Source organism: Acinonyx jubatus, chromosome B4 (assembly GCF_027475565.1).
Source record: "Acinonyx jubatus isolate Ajub_Pintada_27869175 chromosome B4, VMU_Ajub_asm_v1.0, whole genome shotgun sequence".
NCBI classification, from domain to species: domain Eukaryota; kingdom Metazoa; phylum Chordata; class Mammalia; order Carnivora; family Felidae; genus Acinonyx; species Acinonyx jubatus.
Genome location: NC_069387.1, coordinates 31252249 through 31270597, shown reverse-complemented (window position 1 = coordinate 31270597; position 18349 = coordinate 31252249). Strand labels below are relative to the sequence as shown.

Sequence of the window (18349 nt, the reverse complement as noted above, 5' to 3'; positions counted from 1 at the left end):
CTCTAATTTTTATTATTTTCTTCCTTCTACTAACATTAGGCTTAGTTTGTTCATATTTTTCTAGTTGCTTTCGGTGTAAGATTTGATTATTTGATATTTTTCTTGTTTCTTGAGATAGGCTTGTATGAACGTATACGTCTCTCTCAGAACTGCTTTGCTGTGTCCCAAAGATTTTGGACTATTATTTTCATTTGTCTCCATGAATTTTTTGAGTTCCTCTTTGATTTCTTTGTTGACCCATTGATTGTTTAGTAGCATGTTGTTTAGCCTCCATGTATTTGTGTTTTTTCCTAGTGTTTTTTTCCTTGTAATTGATTTCTAGTTTCATACTATTGTGGTTGGTAAAGACGCTTGATATGATTTCAGTCTTCTTAAATTCATTGACACTTGTTTTGTGGCTTAACATGTGATCAGTCCTGGAGAATGTTCTATATGCATGTGAAAAGAATATGTATTCTGCTGTTTGTGGATGGAATGTTCTATATGTATCTTGTTAGGTCCATCTATCTGGTCTAAGGGGTTGTTCAAAGCCATTGTTTCTTTATTGATTTTCTGTTTGGATGATCTAACAACTGATATAAGTGGAGTGTTAAAGTTCCTTACTATTAATGTATTACTGTCAATTTCTCCTGTTATGGGTGTTAATATTTGCTTTCTATATTTAGGTGCTCATATGTTGGATGCATAGATATTTACACTTGTTCTGTTCTCCTGTTGGTTGGATCCCTTTATCATTATATACTGATTTTCTTTGTCTCTTCCTACAGTCTTTGTTTTAAAGTCTATTGTGTCTGATATATGTATTTGTATTCCAGCCTTTTTTTTCACTTCCATTTGCATAGAATGTTTTTTTCCATCCCTTCACTTTTACTCTGTATGATGTGTCTTTAGATCTGAAGTGAGTCTTGTAGGCAGCATATAGATGGGTCTTGGTTTTTTATCCATTTAGTTACCCTACGTCTTTTGATTGGAGTATTTAGTCCATAAATATTTAAAGTAATTACTGATAAGTATGTACTTATTAAATATTATTTTGTTTGTTGTTTTCTGGTTATTTTTGTAGTTCTTTTCTGTTCTTCTTTTCTCACTCTCTTCCCTTGTGGTTTGATGGCTTGCTTTAGTGTTATGCTTAGATTCTGTCCTCTTTATTTTTTGTGTATCTACTATAGGTGTTTGATTTCTGGTTACCATTGGGGTCATATATATCTTATGTGTATAGCAGGCTATATTAAGTTGATGGTTGCTCAATTTTGAATACATTGTGAAATCATTAAATTTCTACTCCCTCCCTCCACATTTTACTTATATGATAGCATATTTTACATCTTTTAAATTTATCTCTTGACTGATTTTTGCAGATATAATTGCTTTTAAATTGATGTGAAATTAAATACCTTTATTTTCTTTCCACTTAATGAACTCCCTTTGAACATTTCTTGTAAGGCTGGGTTAGTGGTGATAAGTTTTAACTTCTGTTTGTCTAGGGAATCTCTTTGTCTCTCCTTCAATTCTGAATGATAGCGTTGTCAGGTAGAGTATTCTTGGTTGTAGGTTTTTTTCCTGTCAGTACTTTGAACATCTTGTACCACTTTCTTCTGGCCTTCAAAGTTTCTGCTGAAAAATCAGCTGATAGTCTTATAGTATTTCCCTTGTATATAACTGTTTTCTCTTGCTGCTTTTAAAATTCTCTCTTTGTCATTACTTTTGCCATTTTAGTTATTAGGTGTCTTGGTGTGGGCGTCCTTGGGTTTGTCTTGTTAAGAGTTGTCTATACTTCCTGGACCTGAATGTTTGTTTTCTTTCTCAGATTAGGGAAATTTTCAGCTATTGTTTCTTTAAATAAATTCTCCAACCTCTTCTTCCTTCTTTTTCTGGGATCCCTGTCATACAGAAATTATTACTCTTGATGATGTTGCAGAGTTCTTTTAACCTATTCTTATTTTTTATTCTTTTTTTTTTTCTTTCTCTCTCTCTTTCTCTCTCTCTCTCTCTTTTAGGTTTGTTTTGTTTTGTCTTGTCTTTGCTGTTCAGCTTGATTGCTTTCCATTACCCTGTCTTCCAGATCACTGATCCATTCCTGCATTTTCTCATCTGCTGTTGATTCCCTCTAGTATATTTTTTATTTCAGCTAATTGTGTTCTTCAACTCTTTTTAATATTTTGTATCTTTGTTGCAGTTCTCACTGAATTAATCCATTCTTCTCTCAAGTATCGTAATGACCCTTACTTTGAACTCTTTATGAGAAATATTTCATTTCATTAGCTCTTTTTCTGTTATTTTGTCTTGTTCTTTCATTTGAGGCATATTCCTCTGCCTTCTTATTTTGTCTAAATCTGTTTCTGTATATAGTAGGTTAGCTGTGTCGCTTGGTCTTGAAAGTAGTAGACTTGTGTAGAAGAAGTCCTGTATTTCCCGGCAGCACAAACCCCCCCTCGTCAGCAAAACCAGGTGCTCCATTGGTGTCCCCTGTGTGAGCTGCATGGGCCTTCCTGTTGTGGCTGAGCCACAGTTGCTGTGGGCATGGTGGTAGATGGGACTGGCCTTCAGCCCAACTGTCTACAGTAACCTACTTTGCCTGCTGTTGGGGCACTGGACAGGATTTGTTCCCCACACTGTTGAGAGGCCCAGCTGTTAACTGCCTGGGCTAACTGGTAGTTGGGGCCAGCACTCACCCTAGCTGTCTGCAGTTAGTCTCTGCCACCACTGTTAGCATACTGAAGAACAAGGACTTGCTCCATGTGCAGCCAGCTAAGAGGCCTGGCTGCCGGAACTGCGGATGAGCTAGTGTATGGTATTGTGACAGGGCAAGAGCCACTTTGGAAGGATGTCTGCTGAGACGGGTTTCTTGGGTGGAGCAGGTCAGTAGGAGAACACTGGGGTGGTGAGGACCAGCTGTGGTAGCAGTGTAGATGGGAGAGTGTTAGAACTGTGTCCAATTATATGGATCAGGGAGTAGAAGAGAAATGGCACCCACCAACACTTTAGCTCCTGGAGAAGTCTCCTGCAGATCCCTGCCCCGTCAACATATTCTAAGATTAGTCAGTAAATCTTCACATATACCCCAAGCACCTTCAAACTTTTTTTTTTTTAATGTTTGTTTATTTTTGAGAGAGAGTGCAGGCGGGAGAGGGGTAGAGAGAGAGGGAGACACAGAATCGGAAGCAGGCTCCAGGCTCTGAGCTATCACCACAGAGCCCAACACAGAGCTTGAACTCATGAGCCATGAGGTCATGACCTGAGCTGAGGTCGGATGCTTAACCAACTGAGCCATCCAGGCACCCCCAAACTGCTATTTCTATGCTGTGTCTCTGCCAAGTTATTTAGTGTGCTGGTTCTTTAAGGGCAAGGACTCGGTTTCCTATTGCCCTCCAGGCCTCCAGGGGTTAAGCTCTGCTGGTTTTTAATGCTCCTGAAATTAAGCCAGATGATTTTCAAAGCCATACATTATGGGGACTCATCAGTGTGGGTCCCCAGGGCTGGAGGTCCCTGGTGTAGGGTCTAATCCCCTCACACCTTCTTGTTTGTGATATCCCTCCCACTTGTGGTTAGTTGCTTAGGGTTTGGTTCCTGACTGCATTTCTGTCTCTCGCATCTTTTTTTTTTTTTTTTTAATGTTTTTATTTATTTATTTTGAGAGACAGAGAGTGAGAAAGGGGGAGAAGCAGAGAGAGAGGGAGACAGAGGATCCAAAGCAGGCTCTGAGCTGACAGCAGAGAGCCTGATGTAGAGCTCAAGCCCATCAACCCAGAACATGATCTGAGCCGAGGTCAGAAGCTTCACCAACTGAGCCGCCCAGGCGCCCCTTCTCACACTTTTTTTTGATGTGGCTTCCTCTACAACTAGTTGTGGAAGATTTGTTCTGCCAGTCTTCAGATTATTTTCAGAATTGTGTAGATGTAGTTGTTGACTTGGTGTGTCCATGAGATGAGGTGAGCTCACTATCCTCCTACTCTGCCATCTTTCCAATTTCCAGCTTTTTGCCAAATCTTAGAGTGCTGGATCCCAAAACAGTTGTCTCAGAATTTTTTATACTGCCTGTAGTTTTTTCAGTAGTCAGATATTTATTTCTTCTGAGTCCGTTGTGAGTTATTTTTTCAGAATTTTTGGAAGTAGTTGTTGACAGTATTTACTTTAAAAAAGTTGTTATTTGAAAGAACTTTAAATTTATAGAAGAGTTGCAAAGCCAATACAGAAAGTTCCTGTAAACTCCTCTTTTCCTAATATTACCATCTCACAACCCATGGTATATTTATGAACGTTAGTATAAAACTGTTAACTAAACTACAGATTGTATTTGTACTTTCTCAGTTTTTCACTGATTCTGCTCCAGGATCCAGTCTAAATCACAACATTGTATTTAGCTGTCATGTCTCTCTTGGTCTCTTCTACTTGGTGGAGATATTTTTAGTCTTCCATTGTCTCTCATGAATTGACACTTTTTTTAAAAAATTAGTGATCAGGTATTTTGTAGTATGTCTGTCAACTTTGATTTCTGTGATGTTGGGTCAGATTAGACTGAGATTATGGGTTTGGAGGAGGAATTCCACATGGTGATATATATGCCCTTCTCATCATATAATATCAAAGAGTAGAGTATATCAACAATACTTTCTTTTTTTTACTTGTGATACTAACTTTAGTCACTTGGTATTTTATTTTCCTTTTAATTCCCATCTGGAGTGATGTCTTCACTCATAATATTGCTTGCATGTATCTTTTCGTGAGGACTTTTACTAGAGATTTGTGTATTTTGTTGGGATTTTTTTTTTTTCAAAGAATCAGTTTTGTCTCAGTTGATCTTCCCTGTTGTATCTTTCTTTCTCTTTTATTATCCCATTCTTATTTTTCTTTTCTTTCCTTCTTCTGGGAGACAAGACTGTTTTTAGATTGGACTGAAATGTATATAGAATCTTTGGTGAGAGGGACACTTTAAAATCTCTAACCAAAGTTTTGTTTTTTTTTTACAGGAATCTGTATTCGTTCAGCTGAGATATGATTATATAGTGTGGAGGTTGAGGAAGGGTTCCTAATGTAAGACAGTATGTAGAATTCCTGATATTTAAGCATTGTTTTCTATCTGGTAATCTCAGTTAAAGAAAATAAAGACATTAATAATTTACCTAGCTTATTGTAGCCCTGTGTTAGAGCTCCATTAATAATTTTTAAAAGCATAAGAAATAGTTGAATTACTGCCCATACTTCCTACTGCAAATGATGAAATTTACTTTTTAAAAAGAGCGATTAGGAGTAAGAAGTAAAATAAAGTGAAAATTGAAAATTACAAGTTTTTAAAATACCAGAGTGGAGTAACTTGTTCCCTAGGGAATATTTTTACACACTTCTGTGATTTAGCTGCCAGCTATTTTTCCCTTGATGCCAAAAGAATTTTGTCTAAATCAAGTTACTAAAAGAGAATGTTAACAATACCCATTTTATATTGCTGTTGTTGAGATGAAATGAGATGCTTTATGTATTTACTACACTCCCTGAGGCATAATAAGGTACAATAAGTATTCAGTAAAATTAATATCCAAGTGAAAACTTTTGATAATAACTCCTTAAAGCAATCCAGTTTGTGTAGGTATTTTTCATTAAACAGGTTCTTATGTAAAGCTTGTCAAGACAGCTTAACCTTTTAACACTTCTTATGAATTCAGTTAACATTATCTGTTATTCTTCAAATCTGTAATGGATTTAACAGGTTGAAACGCCTTTTGGTTGGATCAGTTTTTTTTTTTTTTTTTCATCCTTGGGGGTTATGCTTTTTTACTTCCCAAACTCTTGAGAAAGTATTTATAGATGTTTTCAGAAAAATGATTCTCAGCCTACATAGTCTTAATCTTCCTTGATTCCTTAGGTCTAGATTCTTGCCCCCCCCCCCCCCCACCTCCTTTTAAATTTTAAGCAACCCTCTCTAAATAATTTGTATGAACAACAGACAGATTGGAAATCAGGGCATTCCAATTTCTTTTATAATTCTGTTTCCTGAATAAATTACCTCATTGGATTCCTGTGAAATAGGGAAGATTGTATCAGCTGACCTTTGGAGGCCCCTTTAAACTTGAAATTTCTGTTTTCCAGTATATGGTTTTATATGAGGCCTAATTAGATTTAAATAAGAAAGCAACTGTCATAAACAGGATGACAATAACGCAAGAGACTTTGACAAGAGACTGGTAAATTGCTGAGAGCACTAGGAAACATAGTTTGAAAACAATGCACAGAAGTAAGGAGAAGATTATACGTTAAAAAACTTCAGAGTAGAGAATACTAATGAACCAGCAATCCTTGACAGATAGAACTCATTTCCTTCTTCCGTAGATGGGTCTTACTTAATACTAAAATTATTTAATGTAGTCTGAAAGATTATTTTTATCACAATGGCCAAGAGTTGCTAAAAGATAAAAACATATGTCTTTCCTAATTCTTAAATACTTAGTAGCATGTTTGCTCTTAGATATTCACCATACCAGATACTGGTACTTTGAAACTGTGTTCAAAGTTCAAAGCAAGCAAATGCTTGCTTCTACCACATAGGTAGTTATCTGATACTAATGTGATTGCTCTTTCCTACAATTTCGGTTAGATAATCTCTACCTCAGTTAATTTTATAATGATTATAATTTTTTTTAAAGCAGAGTAATACACTTTTTCCCCTCTTTCAGCTGTGTAGTATTAAACTCATCAGTAAAAGAATTAATTTGGTTGCTATCTTTAAAGAAAAGATTACTTCTTAATGTAAGTTTGGTTATGTGTATTAGGTATATTTTATGCCCTACCACCACCCATGAGCCTAGGAATTTTTGTATGTGATCTCACATGCAATTGTCTTACATTTCCCATATTATAAGAAAAATATATAGATCATAATATTTCCAGTCCTGAGGTAACTTCTTTGAAGATTTCAGAAAATTGAGGCCCATCTCAGCGTTTGAAGAAGTAAAGTTACCTGTCAGACTAATGGAAGATTTTTCCTTATGAAATCAGTATGTTCCACTAAGTGAGGATTCTTATGGAGCATGAATGCTGAAATACTTAGTAAACTATAGTTAGAATTTCATGACTTTTCAGTTGGGTGAAGTGGGATCTCTGCAGGAAAGACAAGAAGAAGGTTTAAAAGGACAGACAGAAAAGACAGCAATGTAAAATGATGTAAAAGGAGAAAAGGAGGAGCTGATGGCTTAAAGATCATCTGCTTTTAAGATATAAACTGGGACTGAACTCTTTCAGCTTAATTGTATTCTTATAAAGATGGCTTCTCTTGAGCTATGTAAACACTATAGGAATAATCGCAGTTTCATTCATTTTGAAGAAAAGTGTTTCAGAGAAATATTAGGTTTAAAAGTGGAATGTAGGTTGTAGAATTTTTAAGTAAAGGTGCTCCTTCATATATATATATATAAGGAAGAAAACACATGATGTAACCATAGATTGTATATTGCATATTTTTCAGTATTTACTTCACTTGGAAAGATAGAAGTAATTTTGTTCATATGGTAACTTATCTATCTTTCATATTAATATAGTAGAATTGCCAACTGGGACTTTCAGTGCAGTAACAACCTAACGTTGTTTATAATTTTAATAAATAAAATAGTGTAACTTCATGGATCCAAATATTATAGTATAAGAATTTGAATGTTTTCAGTAATATATAAAGAGGCAAGCATAAATATGGAAAATAAATATTGTGATATAAATTTTCTGCAAGGACTTTAGTTTTACTTAAAATTAAAATTGGATATATGAAATTATAAAAAGGAAATAAATAGATATATTTTTAAATGCTTATAAAAGGAATTACTTAGATACTTAAGGATACCATTGAAAACCCTGAGTTGTTTTTTTTTTAATTTTTTTTTTTCAACGTTTATTTATTTTTGGGACAGAGAGAGACAGAGCTTGAACGGGGGAGGGGCAGAGAGAGAGGGAGACACAGAATCGGAAACAGGCTCCAGGCTCTGAGCCATCAGCCCAGAGCCTGACGCGGGGCTCGAACTCACAGACCGCGAGATCGTGACCTGGCTGAAGTCGGACGCTTAACCGACTGCGCCACCCAGGCGCCCCGAAAACCCTGAGTTTTTAATGTTAGAAGGATTCAGAGTTGCATTTCTTTTCCCCAGTAATTCTGTAGTTAACTTTTTAGTGTTGAGTACTCTGTGAACAAAAGCAAAAATTGAAATGAAATTCTCCTCTTTGAATTTGGAACACTTTGTAACATAGCCTGGTATGGCTGATGTATGCTTTCTCTGATGCATCCTTGTGTTTGTCATTTTTATTTATTAGTTGTTTAGACCCTGGAGACTTCATTGAGGGAAAAATACAGTCTTAGATAAAGACAAAAATCTAACTCAGTCTTTATTCTTTTGAATCTCAGAGTTTCTGAAAAATGTATTTTAAAGTTTCCCAGCTCAGTTTTAGATTTATTGACTTTTTTCCTTGCAATTAATAGTTTTTGTTTCATACATTTTGAATCTCTGTTTGTTAGTTGAGTAAATATCAGGATTATTATCTTCATGGTTAATTATTTTTATTGTTGTAACATCATATATCTTGTGCTCTTTTTCTTTATTCTGGCACATATTAATATTGTTATATCAGTTTTCTTTTGTATTTGGGGGGATTTTGCTGTGTGTGCGTTATTTAACTTTTTAAATGTAAATTAAAAGATACAGAAAACTGCACAACACAATTGTACAGCCTAATGAATTATTATAAAGTGAATATTCTTGTTATTACCACCCAAGTCAAGAAATAGAACCATACCAGCCACCCCTGAAACCTTTATATGTGTCCCATCCCTTCCTTTATGCAAAAGTTACCTTTATGCTGACTTGTAAGGTAGTTCCTTTCTTCTATTTCTTATGATTTTATCACCCATGTGTATATTCCTAGACTCTGTAAGAGTTTAGTTTTGTTCATCCAAAAAATGTTCCTTTGTCCTCTTTATTTCCTGCAAATTGGCAGACTCCTTGGTTCCCTCGGACGAAACTATAGATACTTTGTTCTTTCATAATGTCTGTTTTTTCACTTGTTTTGGATATAAGCAACCACTGATGCTGAATACTGACATCTTTTGTTTAATGAGGTTTATAGAACTGTCACTCTATTTCTATCATTTTGTTTTAACTCCTACCTGGAAGCAATAATTTTATAAAGACATGCTTCCCTTCGTCTACTATTTGGTTACCCAATGGTGAAGTTCATATAGGAAGGGTAAAATAACTGCTTAGTTTGTTCTTTACCCATTTGTCAAGATAATGAGTTGGGTTGTTGTTATCCTCAGAAAGTGACCAATTAGCCTTATTCCCCCAATATATTATGATGATCTTATAGACCTAAATACATTTGATTTGTTTCTATTCATTGTGGTGTTTTACTAAAGTTTAAATTGCTTCCATTTGGTTAGGTGGCACCATGGTCTTTTTGAGAAGATCCTAGTCATCCTTGCAACCTTTCTTGTTACCTAGTGTGTCAGGATGTGCCAGACTCACCTTGTACATTTTCTTCCCTGGACCATGTAATTAGCTACTCAATGAAAAACTTAGTTTTAAATACACAAGTGGTACATACATTCTTGAAAAACTTTGAATGTTCCAGATCCTTTTCTTAGGCTTTCTCTTCCCAGAGGTAATAATCCCTGTTATTATTTGCTTAAGTGTCTTTACAAACCTTTTCGTAGGTCTTTTTATGTTTACATACAGAAATAATAAGTACAATACAGAGATTGTTTTCTTTTTTATGTGATTTTTTCTAACTTTTTAAAATCATAAATGATGTACATACTTACTAACTTCTTTTTTTATTCAATTATATATCTTGATAATTTTTCTGTGAGTATATACCACATTCTTTTTAAACTGTTACTTAGTATTTATTTAGTATGGTCCTACCTCATTTTATTAAACCCTTCTCATGGTGTATATTAGGTTGTTTCCAGTTTACCCACTAATCCAACTCTCGCTTTTTATCATGCATGAATGCAGATGTTTGTTTGGAGCCATAGAGTACATGCATTTAGAATTTTGCCAGTTTGCCCTCTGATGCGCTTGTTCTTCCACAAGCAGAATGTGAGAATGCCTGTTTCTCTGCCATTCAGCAATACTTGCTGTTAGGAAATCTTGCCAGTCTGAAGGTAAAACATTTCCTCGATTTCCCATTGCCTTTCTCGGGTGGGAATAGGGGAAACTAGAAGGTGTTCTCAGGTGAGGGCCGCAGCAAGTCTTCTGGTTGCAGTGGTTTCCCTTCTTGAGCTCCGCTGCCTCTTATGCCCTGCTTACCGCCCCAGAGGGTCACACACACAGCTGCGACTCGTCTTGCTTCAGAGACTGACTCTTGCTCCTCATGTCCTGGATGGTTTTATCAACTTTCTGTGCTGTCCAGCTTTCGGTGTCTGCCACTTCTTTGCCTGTCTTCCTCTACTCCCTTCCCATCCTCTCCGTGTAGCATTTCATTCTCTTGTGCATTTTTGCATATAGTTTTATTTTCCCACACTGTCCTGTCTTCTTTCCATCTTTTTTCAATTTCTTTAAGTCCAAGGGCTACCACCAACAATGGGGTACTAAAAAGTAACCTTCCTGTCATTTCCCAGATTTACAGTAGGGACAGGGGACTGCATTTAGTTTGCTGGAACGCTACTTTCATTTAAACATACGGGTAAAGGGAAGGTTTCACTAAGAGATTAATGTACCCCTTGTCATATATCAGTATCAAGACTTTCCAGCCTAACTTTTGATGACTGTCACAAATTTGGTCTGCTGTTTGAGTTAAAAGCTCATTTCATAGGCTTTAAAAGCTTTGATTTTAAAATGACAATCAGTGCTTTTTTGGTCTCTTTATTCTCTTCTCTAATATATTAAAAATGCTTCCATTTTGTTCCTATTAGTACCTAAAATAATAGGTGGTGTTTATTAATTGTTTATTCCTATACCAAGCACTGTGTTACATGCATTCTAGCGTTATGCTTAATCTTTACCACATCCTCACAGCCATGAGGTGTAGGTACTTTTATTATCCCCACTTTACAGAAGAGGAGATCTGAGTGAGTACCAAGAGGTTAAGAAGTGCCTGCCCAAGGTGACATATTAATGCAGCCAGAACTCAAACCCAGGCAGCCTGACTCTAAAATCCTGGTCTTAAGGTCTATGCTAAATATTCCTTTTGGTACCTATCATCTCAGCTGATTGGTTTCATTATGTTGGTAATTTCATTATGACTTTTGTAGGCATTTGCCACACAGTCCTGTTAAGATAAAATACTTAGCAATATTTCTAAAAATTCATTTCTTTTCTCAGGGTTTATCTCTTGGGACCAGGTTCTTAGATGAAAACTAGAGTTTATTCAGATGACCAATTTAGTCAGTGCTTTTGTGTATTACTAACTTGGTATCATTTCAGTTTATTTTCATTATCTGTCAGCTTAATAGAAATACTGTATATTTATAATGTTTTGTATAGTTATAAAAGTGTGTGGTGATCTTAAAGATTGAGTAATTGTGCCTAAGAGTTTCTGAATTCAGCTGTTACCTTTTTAGGGAGGACAGCTTAGTTATTAAGCACTAGGAATATCTGTGTTTCTTCTAGACAGTGTGTTACCCAATTCCAGCTTACCTGGGCCTTTTGGGATCAGAAACAAATGGCAAGAGTGCTGAGAATATCAGGAGTGGAAGTTTTCCTGGTGCTGAGCAGGGAGAATAGACTTTGGTCATGAAAAGAATTTTAGTAGTCTAATTTTCCAAAAATTCAGACGTTTCTCATTCTTGACTGATTTTTATTTTGCCCCAGGCAAAGTTAAAAGAAAAAAAATCTGGTGTGTTCCAAATAGATGAGATAGGTTAGATCATTATTTCACCAGATTTAATTTGGATTTAGGAAGGAACTGATAGAAGGTGAGCAGAGCAGTATATGTGACATTATAGGAACTCATTGCTTTTGTTAGTAATATCAAAATGTAGATTTTGTATCTGAGATTTTATAACTGACAGAATTATTATGCCTATATTTGTTCAAGTACAAAAACCTTCCCCCAGACTATCCAGATAATGAAAGAAAGAATGAAAGAGTATTAGAGAGATGCAGAGGCAGGGAGGGACACTAATATGTAAACATCATTGCCTCAACACTTTTCAAAAATGTTAGAAAGTCTTTTTATCCTACTGTAAAGAACAAGATATTTTTATGATGGAATGGTGATCATGTATTTTCTGTTGTTCTCTCTGTAAAATAAATATTAACTCAGAGGGAAAAAAAAGACATTTTAAAGTGAGGTGAAAGATTGCCAGGAGGAAGGTAAACCTTTGACCGCATAATGGTTTGATTTGAGCATTAGTACTGGAGTCAGAAACTCCCAACTTTGGGCCAGACTGTTGGGCTGTGGCTTTAGACAAACTATTTTTTTCTATTTCATTTTCCTCTTTCTGTAATTAGAAAGCCTGACATTCACCTACACTTGTTACCATGTTTAAAACTTGCATCTTAGGGGCGCCTGGGTGGCTCAGTTGGTTGAGTGTCCAACTTCAGCTCAGGGCGTGATCTCGCGGTTCATGAGTTCGAGCCCTGCGTCCGGCTCTGTGCTGACAGCTTGGAGCCTGGAGCCTGCTTCAGATTCTGTGTTTCCCTCTCTCTCTGCCCTACCCCCGCTCATGCTCTGTCTCTCTCTCTCTCTCAAAAATAAATAAACATTAAAAACAATTTTTTGATAAATAAAACTTGCATCACAAATAGTGCCTTGGCTAAGTAGGAACTTACCAAATGTCACATGAATAATTGAGGTGATTTTAGATTCCTTTGCAGCTGTAAAGGGATATAGAAATACTGAAACATATCTCACTAAATGTCTAAAATTTCCAAAAACCTTTGTGTTTGCATGGGAAGCAACTCAGTGGCAGATCTCTTAGAGAATAGCACCTATTAGTCCCTTCAGGGAGTAATAATATATAGAGTTTATGTGTACTGTCAGATTATTATGGGCATACTTGTAATGGTCCAGACTGAATTCTGACCAAATCCTCTAGTAACAGTTTGTGGCAAGTCAAATTCAAATATTTTTAACCATCAGTATTAAAAGTCTTGAATTGATGGCCTCATGTCTACTCTAAAATGAAAGTAGTATCATCCGAGTATCAATGTAGTATTTACAATTAACACTTTTCTCATTTATTGAAATGACATCTAATGACTACATTAACTATCATAAATATTAATTCAGCTATGATATGAAAAAAATTATTTTTAAGCATCAAGCATGCATTGACCTTTAAAATGCTTTATAAATTGATTAGACCAATAGAATATTAACAGCCATATTTTGGCATTCTTTGCTATTTTTCCATAGATAATTGTATTCTCAGTATTTTTTGTTATACCTTGTTTTAGTGATCGTGGTGGAGAAGACCCAAACCAGAAAGTAATCCATGGGGTTATTAACTCCTTTGTTCATGTTGAACAGTATAAGAAAAAATTCCCCTTAAAGGTAAAAAGCCTCCTTTAAAAACATAATCAGACCTTTAATTTTTTAAATTACTTGTTCTAATTTTTTAATTAAATTTTAATTGATTTATTTAGTTTTATCAGGAAATCTTTGAGTCTCCCTTTCTGACTGAAACAGGAGAATATTACAAACAAGAAGCTTCAAATTTATTACAAGAATCAAACTGCTCACAGTATATGGAAAAGGTAAGAAAGAGCATCTTATGTTAAATGCATCATCTCTTATATGTCAGGCATGGTTTTATTTAACATTTGTTTTCTTAATTAAGAAAGTGGAAAAAGCTTTTATTTGTTTGATCATTACTCTGGGTTATAATTAATGTGCAATTCCTATTGATAAATCATTGTTCTCGCTGTGGCATTTTCCATGAGAAAAAGTGCTATCCAATTTTCATCATGGTTGATGCTTTTTGATAAATCCTGATTGCTTGATTTGCTTGCCTTTAAAATTAATATTCACAATCTTGGCTAAAGGATAAACTATATTTACGCTTAGTAGATAAGTTTAAGGCATAGGATAAACATAGAAGCGAGGTATGTGGGTTTTTATCTTTTCTTCTTTAAAATGGAAGTGAAAATAAGGAAAAATATAATAATTCTAGATATTTGGATAGGTTACTCTTTGGGTCTGTTCAACTTTTGGAAGACTGAGTAAAAACTCCAGAAGAAACTTTAATTAATCCTTAAACCAACATTTATTGATTACCATATTTAAAATTGTATGTGTATTTTCTTGGTAAAGGAATAGTTATAAAGTCAGCCATCATATAAGATGTATTAAATTTTTAGCCAGGTTTTTTCACTTGCTGTACTGAATTTCAAGCATTTTATTATAGGATGATATGTTAGTTTGTTTAGCCAAGAAAAATAACATATTATAAGTGGAATAATTATAGACTGGCCTCCATAGATGACAGGTTAAGAAATATCAGTACTTACTGATACATTATATATTCCACAAAGCCCAGGTCTAGAAGTCTGAGCTCTTTTATTCTCTTCCTGCTGTTGTCACTAGCTCTGGTACCTTGAGTAAGCCTCTGGGACATTTTTCTCCATCTATTAAGAGGTTACATTAAGTCAGTGATTCTTAGCTCCAAGCCCTTTTTGCATCTTAGACTCTTGTTAAAGGTTCTAGGTCCAATCCTGAAAAGCATGCACAGAATATCAGTGATACGTACACTCCTTGTTACATTTGGTTCACAAGGAGGCCCTTGGCAAAAATACTGTATTTTCACTTATGTAGAACCATACACTGTCTAGAATGTGGGATATCTAGAATAGATAAATTAATGGAGACAGAAAGTTGTTGAGATGTTACTGGGAGGAGGAGAGAATAGAGAGTTATTGTTTAATGGTTAAAGAGTTTTTGTTCGGTGTGGTGAAAAAGTTTTAGAAATAGTTGCACAACACTGTGAATGTAATTAATGCCACTGAACACAGTCAAAAAGTGGTTAAAGTGACATATTTTATGTTATATATATTTTACCACAATTTTGAAAACACTAATAATGTAATACACCCAAACCATTGAATTGTATTTTAAATGGGTAAATCATACAATAAGTAAATTATATCTCAAACTGTAAAAAGGAGGGCCTTTGGAAATTATGTTTGGGAAATAGCATATATAAAAGTAGTTCATTTAATTTACAGACTAATGTAGCCGTCCTACTTCTCTTTCTGTATTTTACCTGTAGTTTTGGCCTTTCCTCCCCAGCTATAAGTGATTTTGTAACTATTTGAAGCCTTGCATGGAGATACTCCACTCTTGTCTACCTTCCTCTTGATACGTACCCTTCTCCCGATTGTCATTTTTTTTTCCTTTACTCATCCTTCCTCACCTCCAGACTCTAATTCCTGTTGCATTTAGTTAACCCATAAACACTAAAGTCACTTACAGTGCACTATAATGATTAATAGGCATAATCCTTTTAAGGGATATTTTTGTTTTGAAAGAAAAACTTACTGACCAAAATGATTGTCTTCGTTGATTAAATATGTGCTATAAACATCTTACAAGCTATTATTATTATTATTTTTTTTTTTTTTTTTTGAGAGAGAGTTCACACATATGCACATGAATGAGCAGGGAGGGGCAGAGGAAGAGGAAGAAAGAGAATCTTAAGCAGGCTCCATGCCCAGCACAGAGCCTGGAGCCCTATGTGCGGCTTGATCTCACAAGCATGAGATCACTTGAGCTGAAATCAAGAGTCGACGCTTAACCAGCAGAGCCACCCAGATGCCCCATCATCTTTTAGTCTGGATACTTTTTTGGCTACCTTTGGTTTCTGTGTCTGCCCTGAACTCCTGGTTCCACAGGGTAGCAAAGATAGGACCATGAATCTCTCTTCCATCTTTACCTCATTTTCATCAAAAGGTATCTGAGAGGTATCCAGGAATGATGTCTTATTTCCCCTCTCAACATCACCTTTCATCCCAGTATTAGCTTCTTTTTTTTTTAAGTTTTGTTTGTTTACTTTAAGAGAGAGGGAGAGAGTGTGAGCAGGGGAGGGGCAGAGGGAGAAGGAGAGAGTAAATCCCAAGCAGGCTGCATGCTATCAGCGTGGGACTCAGTCTCTAAACCATGAAATCATGACTTGAGCTGAAACCAAGACTTGGATGCTTAACCAACTGAGCCACCAGGCACTCCCTCCCCCCAGTATTATCTAATTATGCCCAGACAAATCAGTAGTACTCCCTAAAGGCTTTACTATACTTAGTTCTCTGGGACCTGTTAAGTTCAAAAACTGTAGTTATATAGCTTTGCATTGCAGGGTATTTTCAAAGTCTATACTATGCTAGCATGATTTTTATTGCAAATGCAGTTTTGTTTTGAGGTAGAAATTAGCCAGATTCTCTAGCTATTATCTTTATTAGCTGGTTCTTATTAATATTAATCAGTATATTGTTTGTAGCCCAATGTTTCTTATATAGGATAAGCTTTACTAAAGATCTTGATTGACATATTTAACTAAGACTATATTTGACTGTCAGAAATTTTAATGAAATCTTTAATGTGATAATTAATGTACATACTGTTTACATTTACATTTTATAAGAGGAACCAATATAAAATAATTAGATTAATCTACTTGATCCAGTTGATGTAAATTATTTTTTAGTTTGATAGTTAAATATTCATAAAGTAACCACCTGTTCTATTTTTTAATAATTTTTACCCACTTTTCCTGTTGCATATTAACTTGCCTTTAAAATGAAGACAAAATGTAGACCACTTAACTTTATTAGTTCTTATTCATAAGATTTTGGTGAAATGTAGGTGATAGCTAGTAGCCTAAATAAAAAATTGAAATCATTTATGGAATGTGGACTTACATTGGTTATATAATCCTTATTTGTTACCTGGCCATATTTAATTGAGCCATTAAATTGAGGCTACCTAAGTTACTTACTGATAACAGGTTTTTCCTCATAGTAGGTCATGACTATAAGAATATATTTCTAAAGGTTCTAGGTAGATTAAAAGATGAAGAAATTCGATGTCGAAAATACTTGCATCCAAGTTCATATACTAAAGTGATTCATGAATGTCAGCAACGAATGGTAGCAGACCACTTACAGTTCTTACATGCAGAATGTCATAATATCATCCGACAAGAGAAAAAAAATGGTAAGTGATATGAAACAGTAACTATGAATAGATATTAAATTATAAACCCACTTTTTACATCATCTTCAAACTTCCTTAGATTTCAAGTATTTTTAGTAATAGTCTCTAAGATGTTCGATGTGCCTTTTTACAGATTTTTAATAATCTACGTTGAAAGACTGTTTTGGAAAAGTATATGTTCAAAGTATATTCCTAAGTCAAAAGTAAAACTAGGAAAATGTGTTTGCACATTTTTGTGTATCACAAGGGCTAATTTCCTTAATACATTAAGAGTTTCTAATAAACAGGAAAAAAAACAAAGAAGATGAAGAGGAAACGTGAATAGATTTTAAATACACGGAGATGCTTAATCTCACTCAAAATAGAAGAAAATACAAAATAAAGATGCAATGAGATGCTAGTAATAAGCAGTAAAAAAATGGGATTTTTTTTTTTTAAAAGACAAAATAGCACTAAAAATTTTCACTAGCAGGGAGTAAACATAACAAGATATGTGCCAGACTTACACAAAAAACTAAACATTGGTTTTTTTTAATGTTTTTTTGAGAGAGAGAGAAAGTGTGTGTGTGTGTGTGTGTGTGTGTGTGTGTGTGTGTGCGCGCGCGCGCATGAGAGAGAGGTGGGGGGAGGGGCAGAGAGAGAGGGAGACACAGAATCCAAAGCAGGCTCCAGGCTCTGAGCTGTCAACACAGAGCCCATTGTGGGACTGGAACCCATGAATTGTGAGATTATGACCTGAGCCAAAGTCGGACGCTTAACAAACCCAGGCGCCCCAAAAAACTAAACACTGTTGAAAGCAACATTGATTTATAGATCAGGAGAATATACTCAAAACTGAAGTGGTTTGATTTTTGTTTGTTTGTTTTAATTCTGAAAGTTAAACTCTTAGACTAAGAACAGTCAAAACAGTCTTAAAGACCATAATGGGAAGACTGCAGGATAGCATGATTTATGATAAAACTACAGTAATTAAGACATCGAGGCATTGGTGTAAGGATAGAGAGATAGACCAATAGAATAAAATAGCATAGAAAGAACCCATGCATACATACAATAGATACTTGATTTACGACCAAAGTAACACTGTAAAGCAATGGGTGAAAGATACAGTCCTTTTAACACATACTGCTGAGTCCATTGGATAATCACTTGGGGAAAAAAGTAAAATTTGATCTGTACCTCAGACAGCATGTCCAGAATCAGTCAATACATTGTAGGCTTTTGACCTAAA

General features: G+C 35.2%; 1 protein-coding gene across 8 annotated transcripts in view; it reads left to right on the top strand.

Moving 5' to 3' along the window:
• Positions 1–18349, top strand: part of CUL2 (cullin 2) — a 155109-nt gene that overhangs the window by 113108 nt on the left and 23652 nt on the right. For all 8 annotated transcript variants that reach the window (XM_053225516.1, XM_015063576.3, XM_027073807.2 and 5 more), the window contains 3 exons: positions 13374–13470; positions 13563–13673; positions 16956–17118. In XM_053225516.1, the coding sequence (XP_053081491.1) occupies positions 13374–13470; positions 13563–13673; positions 16956–17118 (371 nt within the window). The remainder of the gene's footprint in view (positions 1–13373; positions 13471–13562; positions 13674–16955; positions 17119–18349) is intronic.